The 24,113-nt window shown below is 56.0% G+C and overlaps 1 protein-coding gene and 1 long non-coding RNA gene across 10 annotated transcripts in view; one reads left to right on the top strand and one right to left on the bottom strand.

The window, feature by feature from the left end:
• Window positions 1–18,804, top strand: LOC134807456 (uncharacterized). Its single transcript, XR_010147925.1, has 2 exons — window positions 1–887; window positions 15,856–18,804. It is a non-coding gene; the product is annotated as an uncharacterized LOC134807456 (long non-coding RNA).
• The window catches only part of IQSEC3 (IQ motif and Sec7 domain ArfGEF 3), a 103,345-nt gene continuing 87,435 nt past the window's right edge, over window positions 8,204–24,113 (bottom strand). For 3 of the 9 annotated variants that reach the window (XM_016922669.4, XM_016922676.4, XM_016922677.4), the window contains exons 8-14: window positions 21,545–21,684; window positions 19,969–20,094; window positions 18,031–18,130; window positions 17,674–17,835; window positions 14,476–14,568; window positions 12,419–12,468; window positions 8,204–8,638 (exon numbers count right to left, since the gene is read on the bottom strand). In XM_016922669.4, coding sequence (XP_016778158.3) covers window positions 8,204–8,638; window positions 12,419–12,468; window positions 14,476–14,568; window positions 17,674–17,835; window positions 18,031–18,130; window positions 19,969–20,094; window positions 21,545–21,684 — 1,106 coding nt within the window. Of the gene's footprint in view, window positions 8,639–12,249; window positions 12,334–12,418; window positions 12,469–14,475; window positions 14,569–17,673; window positions 17,836–18,030; window positions 18,131–19,968; window positions 20,095–21,544; window positions 21,685–24,113 lie in introns of those variants that run through there. The other 6 variants (XM_016922672.4, XM_016922671.4, XM_016922670.4 and 3 more) reach the window with 6 other exon arrangements.

The following is a 24,113-nucleotide window of genomic DNA, read 5'->3' as shown; positions in this document are numbered from 1 at the left end:
TTCTATTTTATTACTTCTGCTTTTGTCTTTATTGTTTCTTTCCTTTGGGCTTATTCTGTTCTTCTTTTTTAACCTCTTAAGTGAAGTAGTCCCCTTAGCCATAGAAGGATGACTGGCCTGTGACTCAGCCTGCAGGCCTGGCACTGCTGTATGACTCCCCTGCCTTCCACTCCCTCTGAGGGTGCAGGGAGGGAGGCTGACGCCTACCCCAGATGTCTCAGAAGGAAAGGGGATTAGGGTTTCTTGAGGAAAGGAGGGCAGGGCAGGTCTGTCTAGGCAGTTGGAAACGTGGGAGTAACAGCCAGGTCGTCTTCCCAGCAGCCGGTTCCCACAGTTTTCCCAGAGCCAGGCTTGAGGTCGCTTAGTCCTTAGGGTCATGGGAGCAGGAAGCGCTGAGGTGCTAGGGGCCGGCTGGTGGCTTAGGCAGCCTGGTTCCCTAGGGAGGGAACCCGTGCAGCCCTGCAGGGGCACGGGAGGGAGGGCGCAGGGGAGGAGAGCACTCCGCCCACCCGCTGAGCTCCAGCTCCCTCTCCTCCAGCCCATCCAGAAGGGAATTCTGGCAGAACCACTTCTGGACCTGTCCCTCTGCACCCCCCATTCCTGCGCCCTCATTTAACCTCCCTGACTCTGACCTGGGCTTGGGTCTATCTTGGGGCCTGGCTGCTGTCCTGGGACGGGAAGGGGAGCAGATCAGAACTCAGCCTGCGGCTCCAGGCCGCTGGGCGCTGGCTGGGCCTCACGTTCTCCTGGAAGGACCACCTCCCTTGCCCTCCACGGGGTCTGCCTTTGCTCCCAAGGCTCCGCCCTGGACGGAGCGTCCTTCTTGCCTGGGCGTCTTCAGACCTTCATCTGTGACACCGGGGGCCATGTGGCTCACCCCGAGGAAGGTGAGTGAGGGGACCTGGTGCACAGGGTAGTCGACCGGTTGCTGAGTAGTGAGGAGTCCTGGCAGGAAGCAGCCCTGAGTCCCTGAGCAGCAGAGCTAAGGAGCCAAAGCCAGCACCCCCAGAGCTGCTGTCCACAAGTGACCTGAGAGCAGTGGCACTAGGAGGGCCACACCTCCCGCCTGCTGCCCCCTGCTCTAAGCTACCTCCCGTCAAAATGCCTTCCTTCCAGGTGTCTCCATGAGGACGCCACGGGGGGGTTGGCAAGTTCTTTCATCCTGGAGTCAGCACATGTGATTGATGGTGACTCCCAGAAAGCAGTGATCAATTGGCCACATCTTTCAGAGCTGGGATGGGAGGGGGCATGCCGAGGGCCGCAGCCATGTAGTGCCAGCCCCCTGAAGGAGAAATCAATCTCACTTCCGTTCTGTGGGGTTCACGCTGAGACGTGAAAGGCTGTTAGCCCCTGGACTCCTTGGGACTGCTGCGCAATAGGCCATGGAGTCCATTCCATTATTTAAAAATGGCAAGCCTAGGCCGAGGTGGGTGGATCCCTTGAGGCCAGGAGTTTGAGACCAGCCTGGGCAACGTAGTGAGACTCCGTCTCTACAAAGACAAACAAAAATTATTCAGGCATAGTGGTGCACACCTGCAGTCTCAGTTTACTCGGGACGCTGAGGAGACAGGATCCCTTGAACCCAGGAGTTCAAGACTAACCTGGGCAATATAGAGAGACAGCCCGTCTTTTTATTTTTATTTATTTATTTATTTTGAGACAGAGTCTCACTCTGTCGCCCAGGCTGGAGTGCAGTGGCATGATTCTGGTTCACTGCAACCTCCGCCTCCCAAGTTCAAGCGATCTCATGCCTCAGCCTCCCGAGTAGCTGTGATTATGGGCTCACGCCACCATGCCTGGCTAATTTTTGCATTTTTAGTAGAGATGGGGTTTCACCATGTTGGCCAGGCTGGAGAGAGACCCCCATCTCTACAAAAATAATAATAATAGTAATTTAAAAATCAGCAGGGCGTGGCGACATGCACCTGTAGTCTGGGCTACTTGGGAGGCTGAGGTGGCAGGGTCCTTTCAGCCCAGGAGTTGCAGGCTGCAGTAAGCTGTGATCATACCAGTGCACTCCAGCCTGGGCGACAGACCAAGTACCCTTCTTTGAAACATAAATACAGGAAAAATTTGAAAATGGCAAACCTGAGCCCTCTTGGTTTGAGGTGACAGAGGAGGAGGTGGACAGCAGGCTGCCTTGACCTGGAGTGGGCTGCTCCCCATCCCTATGCAGGGTCACACAAGCACGTGCTTGCTCTGGGCAGCAGCTGCCTCGGCTCAGGGTAGCCTGACTTCACTGTTGCTGGTGTGTGCTTTCTGCGGTCTACTTTGGTGGCCTGGTCTTCCCGTGGTGGTGGCTGCCCACGTGGCCTAAGCTCTGCCCCACCCCCGGCCCCATCCTTGCCTGTCCAGAGCGCCTGACTGCTCACTCTCAAGCACTTGCTCTCCTGGCCTGTGACTGTGGTGACCGTCTGCCCTGGATTTGCTAGAAGACCAATTTTGCTTTCCTCAGTAAAGATGTTTTGAAATTCATGTTTACACTTTCATAAGATTTTTTCATGTAAGTGAACGCATATATCAGGAAACAGTTTTTTGACAAACTGTCTTGGTTTCTGCCTCATAAATATGTGGTCATTTGACTTGAAGTGATGGTCTCCGAACTGTTCACCTGCCCTCAGACCAGACCTTGACCTTGTTGAATCCTCCTCCTTGGAGAGGCCTTCCTTGAATGTTCACCCTAAAACAGGCTCTCCCCATCACCCCAGCGGGGTCACCATCCTCTATGTGAAGGCAGCTGCTCCATTTCTTGTTGATGACACCCCCCAGTGTGAACTTTCCCTGTCCCCTTCACTGCATAGCCCCCAGCACCTGAAACAGTGCTCAGCAGGTGGTCACAAACTTATCGTTCAGTTCACCCTGATTTCCAGCACTAGCTCTGGGCCACTGCCCTCAGCCAGAAACCAGTACATCCTGGGACCCCTTACTGGGAGCATTCTAAGTCTATGACTGATGAGTCTGACATTCTCCCATCTACAAAGGGTCATTATGGAGGGAGATGCACGGACCGTAGCTCTCCATCCCTACGGCAGATGGGCACAGAGGGGCCTGGACCAGCAGATGGGCTCTATCAGAACAGGATGGTCTCCCTCTCACTGGAGGGACAAGCATTCAACCTAGATGACCTCAGGGGCCCGAGATGTGGAGAATGGTGCCATGGGCCTGCATCCGGCACAGATAGCAGCAGGGCCGTCCTTGGCCCTTGGCTCTCTCCCAGGCCCTGGCTGAGCTGGTTCCCCACAGAGTGCTCTCAAGGGGCCAGTCCTCAGCTTCCCAGGTCAGAGAATTCCCAGGATGGGACAGGTCATAGCTGGCTTCCAGCTTATTCTGGAATTTCCCATTTCCTGGGAAGAGGGTGAGGTCAAGTTTCCTTTCCCTTTAGCTGTTGGGAACAACAGGAACCAGCCTGGGGAAGGTGCTGAAGCTGCTGGGATTTCCAGGTGTTCAGAATTCTGGTCACCAGGAGAGCTGGGTGCCCTCTCTGCGAGTGTCCTGGGGCAGCCAATTGCTCTCCTCTGATGACTCAGCATTGCTGGAAGGCTCTCTCCTCTCTCCCCAGCCAGGAGAACCACCCCATCTTAAACCCCCATGGAGCTGAGCTGAGCACTGCACCTGGCTGTGAACACCTGGCTGAGCCCCTGCCCCTCTCCCAGTCCTCATTCCAGCCTTCCCAGTCAGTCCTCATTCCAGCCTTCCCAGTCCTCATTCCAGCCTTCCCTGCTTCCTTACAGCCACTCGGCTACTGTCATATCCATATGCTTCCCAGAACCTTGGCATCCCTTCTGGCTCCCAGTAGGGGACCTGGCACACTGTGGGGCTCAGGATATGTTTGCTGAATTGCTCTCTGTGGCTTTGTGCACTGTCCCCAACAATCCTCCTCCAGTCCTTTCACGGGCCCCATGGCTCCTGCATTTCAGGAAGGTTGGACCCAGGGGCTGGACAGACCAGACCCTGCCACTGAGGTCAGGCTTTGGGAGCTGATGCCTGGCATGGCCAGTGAGATGGCCTGCCCCGCACCCTGACAAACCCTCACTCTTCATTGCAGAAAGCCAAGCAGGCCAGAGGTGGTCCTCATCTCCCCGCCTGGAGGTGCACTGACTGTCGTGGAGCCTCCTCCCTCCACAGCTGCCTTTGGTCTCCATTGTAGCCTGCTTTCTGGACTGGCTGAAAGCTGTATGTGTGTGTGCTCAGGAAGGTGGAGTGAGGGGGGTGTATGCATGTGTTATCGGGTCAGGCCCACACACACGATGGTCAGTTTCCTAGCCCTGCCCCCAGCTCTGCCAGTGCTCACCCATCAGAAGACTTACCTTATCTTCCCACACCCGAGTCTCCTTTATTGAAGACAGGGGTTCCTAACCATGGGACATGAGTGCATTATCCTGGGGTAAAGGAATGGTGCTGCTGTGGCCAGGGGAGAGAAGCCTGAGGGGCTGAGGGCATCGCTGTCCTTCTCAAATCCTCACCAAGAGATGCTCTGATTTAAGGCGAGCCCCCCCCCCGCTGGGAGAGCAAAAGAAGCTGCGCCGACACAGTTTGCTCAAGTGACATCTTTCAATATAATCTCTAAAACTCTATGAATTGAACAGATAAAATACCTCTGGGCTATTTTGTTACAAAATATTTGCCATTTGGATTAGTTGCTGGGTGCAGCCACCCTGCCTTTCCCTAGAGAGGTTTCTCTCTCTTATGGGTGACGGGTGTGCGGGGAGAGGGTGCAGCAGGAGGTATGTACAGCAGACACAGGGACGGACAGACAGGTGGTCATCAGGGAAGCCTAGTGGGTACAAAGAGACTCCTGGCGGGCTGTGGGGACCGGTGGCACAGGGGCTCGAAGACGCAGGGCTGGATCAAGACACCTGTGCAGACGGGCAGGCAGGCAGGCTTCCAGGACACGCTGCTGGCAGGGCTTGCTTCAGATCTAGGGGTGGGACTTGTCCAAAAGTGGGTGGAAAACTAGTTTCATCTCCCATTCCCGACTCCGGAGTTGGGGCCGAATGGATCAAATCAGGAGAGGGACCCAGATTTCCCAAAGGTCTAGAGAGTGGATAGAGTGGGGCCATCTTGGGGTGACTGGGTCTGGGGCTCAGCACTCTACTGTCCCCGCAACCTTAGGAGAGCAGGAAGGCCTGAGAGCACCCCCCACCGGCCCTCTGGGGGCTGGAGGCCATGCCCTGTCTGCTGCCGTGGGGAGGGAACAGGAGGCTTTTCCTAGGTCCCTGAGGTCTAGACTCTGGGGACAGGGACGGAAAGGGGTCCCAACCTTGACCTGGGGACTGAGCAGGGAAGGGAGGTTACAGATGTTGGGCACTTGCTTCCCCTGACAATGAGGAGGGCCAGCTGTGTCCTGCCCCAGGCCCTCAGGGGTTAAATGCCCCTCCCAGCTCAGGACTGGCTCCACGGGATGCTGAGCCCGGCTGGGCTGCTTCCTGGACAGACTCCTTGTGCTGCCCATGGGGCCCAGGGCAGCCACTGCACCAACCCACGGGGGCCCTGAGGTGCCTGAGAGTCCGGGTTCTCAGCTAGAGGCCCAGATGCATGCCAGCCCTAAGACTTGCTGGTTCCAATTTGGAAGATTGGGGCTTCAGCTGAGGTGGGAGGGAGGGCCTGGGGTTGCTGTGCCAACAGGGGAGAGGGCACTTGGTAAGCTTGAAGAGCTGTGTGAGCAGGGGACGGGGTCCTGCCTGGCGGGCCAGGGCTGTCTGGGAGAGTGTCCCTGGCCCCCACGGCCCCCACCCCATAAGTATATTTAGCTCATAGTTCCTATTCCCCCATACCTCACACTCCTGCCTCTTAGTCATCGTTTTCATTCTATTTTCAGCTTCCCTCATTTTGATTCCTCCACTCCCATCCCCACAGCTCCACCTCCTCCCAAGTCCCTGACTCCTCCTGTCCAGGCCTTCACTTTAAGGACGATCCCTGCCCTGGCTAAGGGCATCAGAGGTGTCTGAATGCGTGCACCCCATCTGTCGTCTGCTCCACTCTGAAAGGCAATGACTGGAGCATCTCTGTTACAGAAAACAGAGGAGGGCCAGGGCAGCAAGGACACAGAGGGGCAGATGGGCTGGCAGCCACAGGGGAGAGGGCAAATTGGCTGCAAGTTACAGAAACTGGGCCGACGAAGACAGGGCCAGAAATAGATTCACTAGGTGATATCACAGTGACGTCTGGGTGACCACACACACACACGAAACGAAACTAGGTCATCTGGAACCTCTGAGAGCAGGGAATGATCCTTGCCTCCTACCTGGCCCGGCTACTGCAGGCGGGGCGGGGCGGGGAGATTCAAGTCCCTGTCACGTTTGACTCATGCTCACTGCCTCTCCCAGGAGGCCTTAACCACAGGCTCCAAGCGTGGGGGGACCTGCACACAGGACAGCAGTGAGCTACTGGCACAGGACTGGAGCCTGGCCAGGCTTGGGACAGACACGTCCTGATAGGGCCTGACTGCGCAGGCCATGGTACGGCTCCTGTGGTCTCTGGGGTGGCTGCCTCTCGTCTGGCTGGGGAGGGGCCCTTCCCCAGGCTTGGGCTTGTGGGGCCACCTAAGGCTGGCTATCCCATCTTGCTGGGCCCTGGGAGGTCAGCGAGCCCCGCTTGTGTCTCCTTTGCAATTTTGAGGGTCCAGGGACTCTTGGGCACCCCTGCTGGAAGGGGGGGGGTCTAGAACCTTCTAGGAGGAGGGAATATTTAAAGGCTGAGGGGCGCAGGGGAAATGCATATGCCTCTGGAGCCCCGGTTTTTCTTGCTTACGTCTGCACCCAAGTCCCTCCTGGAGGCCACAGACTCATGCGGGAGGGAGCCCTGCCTCGGGCCGAGCCCCATCTCTGCTGGGCACAACCCTGCCCCGTCTCCAGTTCTGCCTCCACAGCGGAAGGAATGGTCTGGTTCTCATGTGTGTTTGCGTGCACATGCCTGTGTGCACACGGCATTGGCCGAGTATTAGCTGGGGCTGGGGAACTAAGACACTCTTTAAAAAGGTGCATTTTGCAGATACATGACCTCGCAATCCCGTGGCCCTGCTGGACTGACCTACAGAGAGCCAAAAGTGCTCCCCTTCCCGTCTCCCTTTCTCCAGGCTTTTCTGGAGTCTGGGCAGCTCCTGAGGAAGCAGAGGCCCTGGGAGGAGGGGGAAGGACATGGTCAGGACAGCCAACGTCCCTGGGGACCAAGGAGTAGCCTCCTGAGAGTGCCAGGCTTGGGGGTGGGGGTGGCAGAAAAAGTCCCCTCCTCACTCCTCCCACCTGTCCCTCCAGGGGCGGGACCAACCCTCCTCCCCTCAGCGCAGCCACAGAGGCACTAGTTCTGGACTGAGAGCCAGCCACTCTGTCTAGTGCTCCACTGCCGGCCGGCCCAGCCTCACGCTGCTGCCCATGGCCCGAGGCCCCGGGCACTAACAGACTCAAAGCCTGCACGCTCGTTAGCTCACGCTGCTGCCCATGGCCCGAGGCCCCGGGCACTAACAGACTCAAAGCCTGCACGCTCGTTAGCTCACGCTGCTGCCCATGGCCCGAGGCCCCGGGCACTAACAGACTCAAAGCCTGCACGCTCGTTAGCTCACGCTGCTGCCCATGGCCCGAGGCCCCGGGCACTAACAGACTCAAAGCCTGCACGCTCGTTAGCTCACGCTGCTGCCCATGGCCCGAGGCCCCGGGCACTAACAGACTCAAAGCCTGCAAGCTCGTTAGCTCATGCTGCTGCCCATGGCCCGAGGCCCCGGGCACTAACAGACTCAAAGCCTGCACGCTCGTTAGCTCATGCTGCTGCCCATGGCCCGAGGCCCCGGGCACTAACAGACTCAAAGCCTGCATGCTCGTTAGCTCATGCTGCTGCCCATGGCCCGAGGCCCCGGGCACTAACAGACTCAAAGCCTGCACGCTCGTTAGACCCTCAGCTCGTTTTCTTCAGTCCATGGTCCAATGGGGGAAAGTGGTGGCCAGGGGAAGAGGAGGCCTCGCCGGGTCTGGCTGTGTAGGGCCCCGGGAGAGTGAGGTGTGTCTTCAGATCTGCAGAGGGGGTGCAGCTGAGAAAGGGAAGGATGGTTGGATGAGGCAAACCCAGGTGCCAGGGATTGGGATTCTCTTCCCAAAATGATGGTGATCAGTGACCAGGAACGCATCGTGCCAGGGTATGGGGAGCAGTGGAGGGGCAGCCCAGGCCCCCCAGTAGCCAGCCCTCCCGGGACAGCAGGGTGGTGGGGCAGAGTCTATACCAGGCTCCTTGAGCCACTGGAGTAGCGGCGCCCGTGCAGCAGGGAGCCTGGGGGACAGAACTGGTGAGGGTGGTTGTAGGGGGGTGGGGGCGGGGGCAGCGGAGGCTGGTGGGTGACCTTGACCGGAGAGCCGGGGCCACGCAGGGGTGTGGAGCCGCAGGAGTCAGAGGACGAGGAGGTGTAGCAGGAGAGAGCCTGGCTCAGCAGGGGCTCCATGCGGGCCAGGCAGGGCTTGTCCAGGACAATGACCTTGACAATTTGTTGGCACTGCACCAGGGTGCCCGGGGGTGTGGGTGGCGGCGGCGGCAGTGGTGGGGTCTGCTGTCTCGGGGGGCTAGGCTGCAGGTCTGGCGGCGGCACCGGCGCTCCCCTCTCGGCCCCCGGCCCGGAGTTGTGCTGGGACGTTTGAAGCCTGTTGTGAATTGACACCTAGTTTAGAAACAGCCAGAGAAGCATGCAATGTTACAAGACTAATTCCCAGCTGCTAGGACAGGCTGCCCTGTGCCTCCCCTGGCCTCCCTCCCACTCTCAGCCCTCACTCTGACCCTCTCCCCATCTCTCCACCCGCAAGAAGACTGGGTTGTGACCCTGGCTTTTGCCCAGGGGGGAGAGAGGAGTCAAGAGGCTGGCATGTTCTGCCACTGACTGTGAGCAGTGTCGCTGTACGGCCTCAGTCTCTTCATCTGTGAGATGGGCTCTGCACACCTCTGCTGCCTGATTTCATGGACCTGCTGGGTGTCCTCACTTCCTTTTCCACCACACTCTGAGCTTGAAAGCAGGGGTCATAGTCTTTGCCCCTCCCAGGAGTGTGCTGAGGCAAAGGAGGGCAGACCCAGGGACAGAGCCAAGTGTTTTTGAGCCTTTCCCTCTGTTCCCTCCAGCCTTGTTATAGAGGAAGGATCATTGGCACCGTCGACCTCGTAGAGGCTTAAACCCCAGAATGCCAGAGGGTGATCTGGACCTACCTGTCCTCCCAGACTCCCCACGGCCACGACCCTGCATTCAAGAGCAGCCCAGACAGCCGAGGGCAGAGTCAGCTCCCCAGCTGCCATTCTGGCCCAAGCTGGGTCCTGGTTAACGTGCCTGGCTGCAGGAGACGATCCCCAGAGAGGGCTCTAACCTTGATCCCCAAGGCAGGGCAGGAGGAGGTGGCCCAGATGATGCTCATGAGCCCCCTCCCTCAGACCACGGAGGTCACTATGGACTAGCCTGGCCTCCCCTTGCTAGCAGCGGGAGGTGGAGGAGATGGGTGGAAGGGAGGCTGGAGGGTTCTGGAAGGAGAGGGATTTAACTCCTCACACCGTTCCACCCCCAAGCTCCCCTGCCCGTGGCTATGACACCACACAACCCCCTCCAAACCCCTGGGTCCTCTAGGGGAGGCTGAGACCCTCCTCCTCTCTGAGGATCTTTCTATTGGGCTGACATCTGTCCTCGGGCAGCACCACCTGGGGCCGGTGCTCAGAGCACAGAGGGAAAGGGAAGCTGCAGGGGAGGTACCTCATCCCAGGCCTAGACCCAGCTGGCCCAGCCCAGAACTATCCCGGAGCCCTAAACTAGCATTTCCTCATCCTGTTTGTTGGCTGCAGGTGCAGTTCAGGGACACCCTTTCCCGGACCTGTGCACTCCCAGGGGGCAACTTCCCTCCCGAGGCTCCGCAGGCCTTTGTCTGCCCCTCAGTATTCATGAGCCCCACTGCCACACTCGGCATGTCACGGGCTTTATTTTTCCTTCTCAGCCTCCAACCTCAGCACAGGTTCCAGGCCTGAGGTCTCCCTAAACAAACGAAGGTGCCCTGAGCCCCTCACTGTCCTTCCAAGACATGGCAGGCAGAGAGCATGGCTGGGGCCCACCTGCCTCTGGGGATCCCTCCAGGGCCCTCACTCAGGCAGAAGCCGCAGGAGGGCATGGGCTCCTCTCCCCTCCTGCTTGTATTCTGAATTCCTCCCCAGGAGACACGGGGCCTGAGACAGCCAGGACGGGCTTCTGCTCATCTGCCTCCCTCCGCCTGGACTTCGCAGCGGCCCCTCCCCAGGCGAATGTCTGGCTGTCCCAGTCCAGACCCACTGAGCCGTCCTTCTTCTCCCTGAAGCTCCCCGTGCCGCGCCCCCTCTGGGCCACAGCCTGCGCCTCCCGTTTACCTCCCCTGCTCTGGTCCCCCCACTGCACCCCTGGCCCCACCGCAGTCTCTGGATCCTTCCTCTTTAGTGGTCAGTAAGTGAAAAGCAGGAAGTGACAGCAAAATGTCCTCTCATCTGACCCCCTTCTCACCTCCCTGTTCATGAAAGAAAGAATGAGGGGAGTGGGGAGACAGAGGATGGAACATGAGCAGCAGGTCAGAGAACAGCTCAGAGAAGACGGAGAAGCACCTGCCAGAGGGGCTTGGCCAGCAACGGCAGAGAGAGGGCAGAGGAGAGAGAGCCTGGGGTCCAGCTGAGGCCGTGGGAGGCGAGGCTGCCCTCTGCGCGGGAGAGCAGAGGCTGGCGGGGCCCTGAGCTAGCTGAGGGTGGCAGCCTTGCAGATAGCCATATGCCGTTAGGGCAGGAGGGAGGAGTGCGTGGGGTTGGTTGTCCTCCCTGGGTAGCTCAGGCTAGGGCAGGGCAGGGCAGGGCTGGCAGAACAGAACAGAGGGCTGGGCACGGGTGTGCTTATCTGCAAGGCTCAAGAATGGGCAGCTGCGGAGGATGGGGAGCGGAGGGGGGCGGGGAATAGAATACCCACCCTGGGGGCTTGTCAGCTGCTGGGGCAGGAAGCTCCTCCTTGTAAAGGTGCCTCCTCCAGACACAGGTGTGTGGGGGGTGGGGGGCCGTAGGGGAGAGAGAAGACACTGAGCTCCCCCGGGGTATCCTGCTGCTTCCCACGGCTTAGTCAGACTGGTGGGTAGGGCAGCTTCCTAAGACACCTAATGGGGGCCCCTCCGGGTCGAAGTAGGGTTGGGAAGGGAGGTGTCTGTATGAGCAGCCGGTGGCCCCGGGAGGCCGGGCAGAAAAGGAGTGGAGCTGGGACTCACTGGGGTGCGAGAGGACCCAGTGGGAGAGGGGTGGGGCTCACGAGGCTTGTAGGGGCACCTGCACACTCCTCCCATAGGTGGCACTGTGGGGGTTTGGCAGGGACCAGCTGCTGCTGGGTCTTCTGCAGTCCCTCACTGTATGGCATGGAGCCAAATGGGCAGCCTCCCCTCCACCACAGACAGTCTTCAGCTTATCACTCTTCCCCCAGGACAGCCCTCAGGACAGCGCCACCCTACTCTGTCTCATTTTCTTTTGCACACATCCCTGCGCCATGGCCAGCTTTCCAGATGGACCAGCTGTTCCGGGGAGGAGTTCCCCCTCCCACCTGCCCCCAAGTCTCAATTCTCCAACGTAGCCCCAGGTGTCCAAGAGGGCAGGGTCTGCCCCAGAAGTGATCGTTTGGGGCCTGACCTAAGGGGTAATTCTCCGAGGGACCCCAGGCTCCGCGCTATGGAGGGTGGGAGGACTTGGGGAAGGGGATGTGGGGTCTTCTGATACAGCAAGTACTGAGGGGGCAGTGAGCAGTGAGCATTTGCTGGGGAGGTGGATTTGGGGGGGCAGTGAGCAGTGAGCATTTGCTGGGGAGGTGGATTTGGGGGGGCAGTGAGCAGTGAGCATTTGCTGGGGAGGTGGATTTGGGGAGCAGCGAGCAGTGAGCATTTGCTGGGGAGGTGGATTTGGGGGGCAGTGAGCAGTGAGCATTTGCTGGGGAGGTGGATTTGGGGGGGCAGTGAGCAGTGAGCATTTGCTGGGGAGGTGGATTTGGGGGGCAGTGAGCAGTGAGCATTTGCTGGGGAGGTGGATTTGGGGGGCAGTGAGCAGTGAGCATTTGCTGGGGAGGTGGATTTGGGGGGCAGTGAGCAGTGAGCATTTGCTGGGGAGGTGGATTTGGGGGCACACAGGAAGGATGGCCCTAGGGTGCCGTGAGCTCCGTCTCCACTGTGTTAGTCTGGGAGCTCGGCCTCAGAGGGCAGCAGGCTGGGGAAAGAGGAGAAAGAGCTTGTGGCTTAATGAGGCGCTGGAACAGTGGCATTACCCATGCTAGCAGTAACTTTTAATTGTATCTCTTGAAATTGGTAAAATGGTGAGTCGGGCTGGGGAGGCATTGATTAATACCTGAGAAGAGAAACAACAGAGACGGTGAGAAGAAGAACAAGGGGGCAGGGTAGTCACTCACCTGGGCAACTAGGGCTCCACTTACCTCCACCGTGCTCTCCGCCGGCCTCTCCCTGAGCGCGGCTTCCCTTTTGGCTTTGAATGCAAAGAGCACAGGGCTCATTCTCCACCGGCTGAGCCAAGCCCCTGCCCCTCCCCTGTGCCCCTCAAGCATCTCTGCAGCTAAGACTTGGGGTCACACTGCTCCTCACTGAGGCGGAGGTTGGGAGCCCCACTCTGCCACTTAGGAGCTACGTGACCTGGGCGAGATGCTACATCTCTCTGGGCTGCCGCAGACTAGAAGATCGCTGCCGCTCTTTCTGATGTTGGCATTGTGGAATCTGATTTACCCACAGTCAAAGCCTTCCCAGTACGAACTGTAAAAGGCTTGGAGGGGGCCTGGGTTGTGGGCGCCACATTCATCAGCCTCCGTGGATCACGGGCTCCTTGAGCGTGGGCCACGCTTCTTTGCTCCAGCCCTGCAGACTGGCTGAGGGGGCAGGACTGAATGGGCTGAGGCCTGCACAGCACTCACCGCAGTGCCGGGCACGGTGAGAGCCGATAACGGCTCTGTAATTACTCTGAGGGCCTTCTGGCCGGCCTGGCACAGCAGCAGGGGCCCTGCGGACCCCCACGGACAGCTCATTGGCTCTTTGTGGCTGAGTCACTCCCAGCTTCCACCCCGACCCCCGCAGGAGCCCCTCTCATTTCCCAACCCCTGGGGGTGCCAGCTTCCCCCTGCTGTGCTCAGCCCTCTGCTTCCTGCAGCAGGAGAGGGAGCTGCACCATTGTTTGGGAATGAGAAAGACCCCGCTGTGGAGGGGACTAAGGGACACGTCCCTGGGGACAGGCATCTGGGCCTAACCAGGGCGGGCAGCTTCCAAAAGAGAGGCAGGAAGGAATGGCAGGGAATGATACACAGCTGAGAGCTGGCTCTGGGGTTTCACAGCTGAGAAAACAAAAGCAGCAACCCGTGCCCTATGACCTTATAGAAATGAAGAGGCCAGTGGAGATCAGGCAGCGTGGAGAATTACGGACGCACGATGGCAGGTCAAACCCATACAGGAAAGATTCCATCACAGAATCTCCACATAGCGAAAAGAGCCCCATGTCCTGCTTGGAAAGTGAATCTCATGTCCTCGCTGCCGTAACTAGCCCCCGTGCTGCTGCCTGTTCCAAGTCAGGACTCAGGGCCGACTGTGGCGGGTCATGGACCGCACGGGGCCCACTGGAGTTTCTCAGCTCAAGCTGGCGTCTCGCTACGACCCTGGCTTTCCAGTGTTCTGCACAGGGCAGCAGCCATTCGAGAAGTGTTTGTTGAGTGTGAGAGTAAGTGACCGAGTTAACTAATGGGTGGACAGTTGTGAATGGCTTGCTGGGATTTCACTGGGATGAGACTGAATTCTCATGCATCTCCCCTCATGCTCTTTATTTGGGGCTGGTGGAGGGAGGTGGTGGAAACCTTTCCTGGCCCCCTGCAGCTGGGGGTAAGGTTGGGGCAGGCCGAAGGAGGGGCCAGCTCTGGAGCCAGTGTGACTCGGCTGGAGTGAGCAATTCCACTGGAGAAACCACTAGAGAAGTGGAGTTTGAGGGTCTCTCTGGATTTGGGGTGGGCTGACCTGAGCCAGGGGTCAGGAAGTGCTTGTGGCTCATTAGAGAAGGGACTGTACAGAGAAGAGCAAGATCCAGATCCTTCTGGTCACCCTGCCCTCTTACACTGCCTGGTTGGAGAGTGTTCCTCGTGGGGCTTCTCTTGACCTCGCCTCGTCAAGACAGCCTGGCTGCAGGAGGGAAGGCCTCCCTGCTGGGGCCAGGATGCCAGGACTCTTGCCTGACTCCTCCAGGGCAGACAGTGACATCTCACACGGACTCCAGACCTCTGGTGCAGTTTGCAAAATGGACAGACACATTTCTCTCTCGCCTTCCTCCTCACTCCCACCACTAAAGCCCATGAGATGAAAGAAGGCAAGCCTGGCGCTCCTCAGCAGAAAGAAACACGCCATGGGAATGGGCACCTCTCCCTGCAGATTGCCCAGAACCCACACCCAGGGTCCCCGAGTGGCCTCCACGGGGGCTGGCGCCCCGAGCGGAGCCGAGGCTCACCTGTCGGCGATCCTTGCTTTGACTGTGGGTCCCCCTGGGCTCCGCAGGGCTTGAAGGAGAGTGTCTTTGTTCCCTGCTGCTTCTCCAGCTCCCCTAAGGAGTGCAGAGGCCCGTGAGCAAGAGAAACCTTAACCTCAACCACACAGAGGCGAGGCAGGAAATGAGGGGCCAGCAGGAAGGGGAGGAAGAGGAGGAGAGGTCCCAGTACATGCTGTGAAACACGGACCTCGGGTCTGGCCCCACCACTGAATAGCAAGTTAAATACCCCCTCGGAGCCGCAGTCTCCTCATCTGTACATGGGGATGATCCTATCTGCTTGAACCTCAGAGAGGCACAGAAGAGGCTGATGTGAGGGAGGTGAACTGCCTGGGTTTGGGTCCTGGTCCTGACACTCCCTGGCTGTGTGGTTTTAGGCAAGTTACCCAACCTCTCCATGCCTCACTCGAGAGGACAGCCAGGCCCACTTCACGGTGTCATTAAGAGGACTGCGTGGGGAGATACACATAAAGCACAAGGCCTGGCTAGTCACCCGTACTCCTTAAGTATTAAGGTTTGTGCGAAAGTAATGGCAAAAACCGCAATTACTTTAGCACCAACCTGTATCAGTTTTGTTACATTGTGTGAAACGCACTTGGCACAGCAGAGCCTGCTGACAGGGGTGACACCCACCTCTCCACCCGGCGTCTGGGAGGACAGAGCCTGCCTGGCCGGCTGAGCCTCCGCAAGGTGTTCAAATCTCTCCCAAGGAGGAAAGTCCACACCGAGGCTGTGGAAGCTGCAAGCCTGCAGGGCCAGGACATCTGTCTAGGTACTCAACTTTAATTCCTCTCACTGGACTGGAAACCTGTTCCTTCTTGTTCTTCTCTCAGTGGAGCTACAGAACTGCCGGCTGCCATCCTTGGAGATTTGACATGATTATTAAATCACTCCTCCCGCTTCTCTTTTCCAGGAGACATAACTCAAGTTCCTTTTATTAAAGCTACTCTCCTGGGCTCCATTTTCAGTCTCTCTGGTTGTCTAGAAACCAGGGACACTGAACCGTAGGCCTCCAAACCAGAACAATTTGTCCTGATTGCCTAAATCACACCATCCCATCGATCAATGCTAAATATTTCTACTGAACTGAGAGTTGTTTCTCTCCCCACAGAGGGGCTCTCTTGGCTTTGGAGAAATTAGCATGATAATTACAAGTGAGGAGTCCTGGGCCATTGGATGCAAACCTTGTTTTGTCACTGACTGTGAACTTGGACAACTTCCCTAAGTGCTTTTAGCCTGTTTCCTTACTTGTAAAATGATGCCCACTGTGGAAAGCTGTTGTGAGGATTAGTCCTCAATAAATGGTAGCTGATACTGTTTTCCATTTTCTTTTCTTTTTTGTAGAGACGAGGACTCGCTGTGTTGGCTGTTCTTGAGCTTCTGGGCTCAAGCAATCCTCCCTCCTGAGCTTCCCAGAGTGCTAGGATTACAGGTGTGAGCCACTGAGCCCAGCCCATTTTCTTTTTTTTTTTTTCCTGGCTTCCTTTCCTCCCTGTCTCCCTGGCCTGCCCTTCCTCTTCCCTCAGCTGTTCCTTCCCTTTCTCTCCAGTGAAGACTAAGGGCCAAGCATGAGCCTTTCTTCCTGCTCTTTTACCCTTGAGGCAGCAGGAGAGGATATTCACCTCCTGACATGACAGATTCTGACGCTATCTGCTCCTCTGTGACTTTGGGAAGCGGGCTATGTGCTGCTCCTGGGCTGATGGGGGAAAGTGCCTCTCCCAGCAATGCTGGTGCCACTTGGTGTGCTACGGCCCCCCAGGGCAGTGCGGAGCCATCTGGGACAGTTAGACAATGAGAGACTTGAAGCCATTTCAAGGTGCTTCCTTGAAAATGCTCCAGAAAAACAGCAGAGGCGGCCTCTCTGGGGATCCGGTCCAGCCCTTGAAAAGAATCTGTTTGTTTCACCACTGAACTCAAATAAGCCAACAGATTGAAGGAAGGGAGTTTCCACGCGCCCCTCCCCACCAAGCAGTTACCTGAGTTCCAGAGTCCAGTCTGATGGATCCCATTTTACCCTGGTTTAAATTGTTTCCTTAGAAAAAAATAAACAGAACCTCTTCTCTCACTCTCCAGTGGAAAGTATAGAATCAAACGTAAATGAAAATGACAGTTTCTAACATGCGCGACCTGGACACACGGCTGAACTCCGAGCCTCAGCTGCAGAGTGGGGTCAATGCACCTACCTTGCAGCGTCACTATGAGGATCCACACAACAGAAATAAACTGCTTAGTGTGTAGTAGGAGCCTCAAAAATGATGATTCAAAAGCACCAGCCTGTCACATTCATCCCCTGCTCAAAAACTCTCCCTGCCTTTCCTAGCGCCTAATGGACAGATATTAGTTCAGAAACACTTTATAACTAAGTGGCCATAGAGGCAGGCCTGAAGCCTATTTTCATTTTCTGTTTCAGTTTCTGAATCTGTTCTTATTTAGTCTTCCCTTAAAGGCTATCTGGAGCCTCCGTGATGCTTAGTCAGGACAAGCTTGCAGATGGGTACAGGTTGCAGGCCCTTGCCTCTCTTCCCTTCACCCCAAAGCAGCCAGTAAACCACCTGGACACAGAAAGAGACCCACATATTCTCTAAAATGCCTGAATGGAACAATCTAGAATCTAAGCATTCCTTATAGGAACAGAGACTACTGTAAGATGCGGGATAGTAAGAAGGCAGCCTAGACTCTTCAAAAGGACAATGTTTAAAAAAAAATAAAGTGGAGGGATGATTCAAGATTAAAAGAGAGTGAAGAAATGAGGCCAACCAGATGCAATGTACAGACTTGGGCCACAGCGGGGGAGGTAACAGCAGACGGTTTGGTGGGAAGGAACGCACCAGAGCCCCATGGGCCTGCCTGGCCAGCTCGCTTGGTCATCCTGGTAAAACAGCAGAGCTCTCTGTTCCAAGAGGCCCACGCGCAGCCCCACGTGCCTGCTGATCTGTGTACACACGTGTGTGCACTCTGGCAAGCTTCACTTTAATTGTGAAGAAACATGGGAACCGGTGCTCCCACCCGGGCTGTGGGAGTGTGGTGCGGTGGGGCCTGGACATGGGGAGAGTCCGAAGTGGGGTCAGCTCCCTGGAGTCAGGCATGTCTGTCTCAAGCTGCCCCTGTCCCTTGCTGAAATGGGAACCCCCACCAGCTGCCTCGGGGAGCCCGCGTCCTTACACTCTATTCGGATCTGCTCCAGCTCCGTCACCTCCGCAATGGACTCCTTCAGGTCCTCCACGAACTTCTGCATCTCGTCCGAGCCCAGGGCACAGAAATGCAGCACCTGCTTCTTCTCGGAGCCCGAGAGCGGGGTCACCAGTGTGATGCCATGAGAGTAATCTGGAAAGCAGACCCCAGGCCCCCAGTGGGCTGTGAGCAGCAGCAGCCGAGGGCTGGGGCCAGCCAGACATGAGGAGGGCACGGGGTCTCATGCCTCCACCCACTCTGCTGTCCAGCCCTTCTCCTTCAACTCGCCCCAGCCATTTCATCCATTCATTCCTTCTCAAAGACTTACACTGGCTGTCAAAGACTTACACTCATTCTCAAAGAGCTGGAACTGCATGCCCAGCAGGCCAACTGACTTGCAGAAGGTGTACGTGGAGGAGCCCTTCTTCTTCGGGCAAAGTTTGAGAATCTGTTCAGGAGAGGGAAACAGGCATGTGCTGATGAGCAGACACTCACGGACACATGGATGCACAAACACCCGGGGGATGCACGATCACACAAACCCACGCAGCGATGAATGTGCACATACAGGTACAGATATACATATGTGTGCACACACTATCCCAAAATGTGCTGCTTCACTGCACAAAACCCTACAGTATTCCCTCTGTACTTAGAAGCCAAGCCACGGCGCCTGAGCTGGCCTGTAAAACCCACCTGATGTGGTCCTTGCCTTACTCTGGCCTTCTGCCCAAGTGTCCTCCCTGCTGTAGCTTGAGAAGGGCAAGCTCAGTTCCACTGTGGGCCCCTCGCATACACTGTTCCCACTCCACAGCTCTCCCGGCAGCTTTTTGCACGGCTGCGTTACTCTCATTACTTAAGTCTCAAATGCTACCTCCTTAGACATGCCTTCCTGGATCATCTCCTCTAAAAAACAAACCAAAGCAAGCCCAAACCTGGCCCTTAACTCCAGTCACTCTCTGTACTATCACCTGGTTTGTGGCCTTCATAGTGCCTTCCCCCAATCTGATATTATCTTGTTTGTCTGTTTCTTAATTATTTTCTATCTCCCTCCCCTACTAAAATGAAAGCTCGTTTTAGTAAAGTCATCTGGTTGCTTAATAAACAAATTTCTATTCAGCAGCTTCTATGAGCTGAGCCCTGGAGATACAGGAGAACTCAGGACAGAGCCCCTGCCCTTAAGGTGCTTATGGAATGTGGAGTGTCACAGTGTCCATCAGGTGACCAAAAATTAAAGCATAACAGCAAAAAGAAACAAAACCAAGGTGCTACGTGTTTTGAAGAAAATGAAACAGGGTAAGGAATCAAAAGTGATTTGAGACTTGAATGAAAAGGAGGAGGCCAGGAAGGCAAGAGGAGAGGGCAAGGTCTGGAGGAGCTTTGCAAGAAGGAGCAGCAAGTACAAAGGCCTGGCCCACAGGAGGGAGGCGTCTCCCAGGGCTGAGGAGAGGGCAGGGAGGCAGGTTAGGGAAAGGGGACACGTGGCCTAATGTGCACTCCAGAGAGATCACGCTGCTGCTCTCGGGGTGGTGGAGAAAGCCGTGTGGAGGCTGATGTGGTTCACTGAATGTACCAGGCGCGCACTAAGACTGTAGTAGTGGAGGTGGTGAGAGGTGGTTCAGGCTTGTGATCACTTTGGAGGCAGTGCCAACGTGGCTCATGGATAGAGAGGGCCGGTGCGAGGGAGACACAAGCCCTGCTCCAGTCCTGCTCACCAGTTTTCCAGACCTACAATGATGCCTGGCACATGGTCAATGCTGATCAAATATTTGTTGAATGGATACTTGTTTTCAAAGAGCAAAAAAAGTATCTGTGGGTACAGATGTGTGTATGTGTGTGCACACACACACATGCACGCACACACATACACACACACACACACCAGCCTCGCCTAGGCCCAGGGACAGAGCATGCTCCGCCTAGGCCCTGCTCCTCCCAGGCCCTGGGGTCTGAGGCACAGCCCTGTGCACTCCCTGTCCTGGTCTTCCTGTAACGTGGAGAGGCCAGTGGTCTGGGAACTAGTTCGTTAACAGTTTGTGCAACCATGAGCAGATCATCTGACGTCTCGGTGTCATGACTTATGAGGTAGGAATTAGCATGTCTGCCTGAACCCCCTCACGCCCACGGTGTGAAAGCACCATGAAGGCAGATCCGTCCCATGGAACAGGCATTCTGTCTGAAAGCTCTGGGCGTCCTTTCCTGCCCACTTCAGGGACCCTGCCCAGGCTGACCAGGGCGGCAGAGGCAGCCCCAGCCCAGCCCAGTCCCGGAGCGGAGGCCACTCACCACCAGCAGGTCATTGAAGAGGAACACCTCCCTCTGATGCGCTGCCTGCTTCTGCAGCTTGTTCACATCCGTCACCTCAAAGAGCCGGCTGCAGCACACCAGGCGGCGGTGGGGCACGGACAGCACCTGCACGCGGGCAGGGCGCTCAGCGGGAGAGACCAGAGGCCTCGAGGCCTCCCCACCCACGCGCCCATTTTCCAGAAGAGGAGACAGCCCGGGAGAGGGGAGGGGTCCGGTTCTGTGGAGGGAGAGGGGAGGGGTCTGGTTCTGTGGTGGGAGGAGAGGGGAGGGGTCCGGTTTTGTGGAGGGACAGGGGAGGGCTCCGGTTCTGTGGAGGGAGAGGGGAGGGGTCCGGTTCTGTGGAGGGAGGAGAGGGGAGGGGGTCCAGTTCTGTGGAGGGACAGGGGAGGGCTCCGGTTCTGTGGAGGGAGGAGAGGGGAGGGGTCCGGTTTTGTGGAGGGACAGGGGAGGGCTCCGGTTCTGTGGAGGGGGAGGGGAGGGGCTCCGGTTCTGTCCTGGGGCCTGGACTTGACTCTCATCCTTCTCTCTCCTCGTCTGAGGCTCTTTCCCTCGCACGCTCACCCCCTGTCCCAGGGCTCATCCCTGTCATGCTTCTTGGGGAGCACGGCCAGAGAAGGGGTCCACTAAGCCACAGTAAATGAGGGGATAGAGGGACAGGAATAGGAAATTGAGAAGAGCTTTCAGGCCGTTCCAATCCAGCCACTGTCAACCTGCTTCCCTCCAAAACCTTGAGGGCATCCCCTGCCCCAGGCTGCGGCCTGCAGATATGACACCTCCACCCTTTCTCTACTGCACAGATGCAGGTGTGCGAGAGCGAAGGGATCACAGAGACACCTGGCATCTACTCCAGCGTGTAAGACAAACCAGTCGCTTGCAACCCGACAGATGCTAAGACCTCAGCAATAAAGGCTCTCAAAGCAGAAAAGCCTGTCCCTGCACAGCCTGGGAGGAGGGAGCCCAGTGCAGGGCCTCAGAAGAGGTCTCCAAACTCTCCCACACCATCCCCTGAGGCAACAATATGAGGAGGAGGAACTGGAACCCCTATGACATCCTTTATAGTATAAAGTGTAGTAGCCTACAGAGAAGTCCCACTTTAAAAATCATGGCAAGCTTGGAACATGCTGCCTGGGACACAGGTCACTACCAATAGGACAAATCTATGGTGATGCCACAGCCTGGAGCCTATTGAGCCCATTTCCTGCCTTCTACTCATCAGGACCATCCAGGAATGCCTGGTAGTCATGCTGTCCTAGGAAAGGGATACTAAATCTCATCTGGCCACCCAGATGCTTCCACCCTAGACTACTGGGCAGTCCTTCTTGACATCTCATCTCCATCTCTCCTGCTGTGTATCTGGTGCAAGAGGCAATGAGGAAATCAGGCAAGAAAAAAAAAAAAAAGAGATGCAGTGTCTGGCACACAGTAGGTACTTCATAACTATCATGTGAATGAACATGAAAAAAGAGTTTTGGAAAGGTAAGAAGGAGACTGGGAAGAGATGCCAGGAAGAAAGAAAGGAAAGGAGACGGGAGATAGGTAGCTTGTGGATACTCACTGTCTTCATGCCCACAATGGACTTCTCCACCTTGGTGACGTACGTGACGTGGTCCTCATTGGACTTGAGCTCCTTCTGCTGTATCCTCTCATAGATGCCTACCACCAGCTCCCTGGGGATGTCAGCGCCATCGTCCACACCTGACAACGTGGAGTGGGCAGGGGTGGTGGTGGGGTTGGGAGGGAGGGTGTCAGAGCCCTGGAGCCAGACAGAAGAGACCCCCAACCAGCCTGGAGCTCCCGGGGGGTGGCCTTGGTTTTTGCCATGCCTTCAATGGCTGGTGCCTCGTACCCATTCAATTAAGAACAAGTTCCTTAGCCAGGCACCAAAACTAATGATATGGCCCCAACACACATCTCCTGCCTCACCTCCTGATGTTCCTCAACCAGAGTCTTGGCGCCCACCTCCCAGGCCTCTTTCCTGATGGCAGATACAGCCTCCATGTTCCTGCTAACCCTCTGTGCCTCTGCAGTTCTGTCGTCTTCCTTGTGTTCGTCTCACCCCCCAGCTCCACCCCACCACTCCAGCATCATAAGGAGCTTCTGTTTCATTCTCTTTTGGATCTTCCTCCTCCTGGGCTCTCCTCTCCCCTCCAGTAGGGAGCATGGCGTTGAGGGCTTAGTCTTTGAAGAGATTCCTCCCTCACTGGGAGCAGTGGGGGAGCAGGCAGACCCCTGGCAATGCAGGCGAGGACACCCCTGTCCCGCCTCCTGCTTCATAGTAATGATAAAACTCGGGCAACAAAAAAACACTGGCAGGAAATATGCCAACAAGAAAACACGTTTCTTTTGGAGAAACAGGCGATTAAAATATCTTCTTTCTACTATTTCCAAATCTTTCTTTAATGACTATACGCTTCTTTTATAAGAGGGAAAAATTAAAAATAAAACAACTTTGGCAAGCATCTCTCAAAGGAGTGTTCCCAGCTACTGAAAGGACACCCCGCCTTCCACGCGCAGCTCCCTGCCTGCTCTGGTCTCTTCCACGTCTGATCTTGGTTCCTGAAGTCAGGCGAATGAGCCACGGAGCAGCCAAGGAGGCTGAAAGAAATCAGGTGGCGGGTGAGAAAAAGCAAGGAGAAAGGCTGAGTGTATGGATGCCCCCAGTTCAAGGTGGCAGGCTGCATGCCTCTGCTGCTTCTGAATACTCGGGAGAAAGGAATCTTTTAGAAAAGCATACACCCACAAAGACAGAGAACAGGAGCAAAGGCACAGGCACCCCAGGACCTGGCAAGTGGATAAATAAGTGGATGGATTTAGCAAACCTGAGAAAGCTGAAACCTAGACCAGCAGAGAGGTTAGAAGCCGCTCGAACACCACACAGCCACCAAAGGGCTTAGAGCTGGTGGTAACAGCAGCCCCTAAAAGCGAAGGTGAAGATGGGCTGGGAATTGGAAAACAGGTTGAAAACGGGTTAGAAAGCTGCTGGGCTTCCCTATCCCCTCGTCACTCCAGCAGAAGACTGGGGGTCCATTCTCTGGAACTCTGAGATGAGGGACCCCACACCCAGCCAAGCTGGGACTCTGCTGAATACTGGGTGATGAAGTTGATAACCTATATATTAACCCTCAACTCCACTTCCCACTTAAAGATCTCAGAACTCTGGCAGCCAGAATCATACATTCTGGGCAACAGATTGAACATTTATCTTCGGGGTATCAGGCAGAACAAGAAAAAAATATCTCCAGATACTGCAGTAGGGTCTCCCAGTGAAATGCCTTAAGTAAATCACCCTACAAGAAAGCCCACCAGCCAGCAGCCTCCACCTGTGTTCACAGAGTCATTCATCAGCTTTCTGGTGGCTCACTCTTATGAATGAACAACCAGATTTCATCAACTGCATTTGGAAAGTCTATACCAGGAAAGAGAAAGAAATATGGGGGGGGGAAAAAAACAGAAAAAAGGACTCCAGAAGAAATAGAGGCAAGCAGGGAGAAAAACAAACAAACAAACCAATATTAACATCTTCACCGAGATGGGAGAAGATATTGCATCTACAAAGCAAGAATAAAATGCTATAAAAGAGGAACACTGAGAGGACAAAGAGAGCTATTGAGAATGAAAAATATGACAGCAGGAATGAAAAACTTGGTAGGAGACACAAAAGACGGCACTGAGGGACACTTTCCAGAAAGTCAAGGAAGTAAACAAAGATGGCAGGTAGAAAACTATAAAAGTTACGAGGATCAGACTAGGAGATCCACCAACAGAATAGCAGGAGTTCAGGAAAGAGAGTCCAGAGAAATTGGAGGGCAGAAATGATCAAATACAACATTTAAGAAAACTTCCCATGACCGGAGGACATGAGTTTCTAGATGGAAAGGATCAGTCCAGCCCTGGGCATGATGGATGGAAGAAGAACTGTAGCAAGGTGCATCATCGTGAACATCCAGAACACGAAGGCAGACAGAAGACCCTGCAAGCTTTCAGAGAGAGAGAAAGAGTAACAGACAAAAGGCCAGCAGCTGGGATGGCAGAGCAGCACTGGCAGCTAAAGGACAATGCAGCAGCAATGCCTTTGAAATCCTGATTGGCGTGTTTTGAGGCTGGAATTCTATCCCCAGCCAAAC

The sequence above is a fragment of the Pan troglodytes genome, chromosome 10 (genome assembly GCF_028858775.2).
Source record: "Pan troglodytes isolate AG18354 chromosome 10, NHGRI_mPanTro3-v2.0_pri, whole genome shotgun sequence".
NCBI classification, from domain to species: Eukaryota; Metazoa; Chordata; class Mammalia; order Primates; family Hominidae; genus Pan; species Pan troglodytes.
Note: the sequence above shows the minus strand (reverse complement) of the source record. Positions and strands in the feature narration are given on the sequence as shown.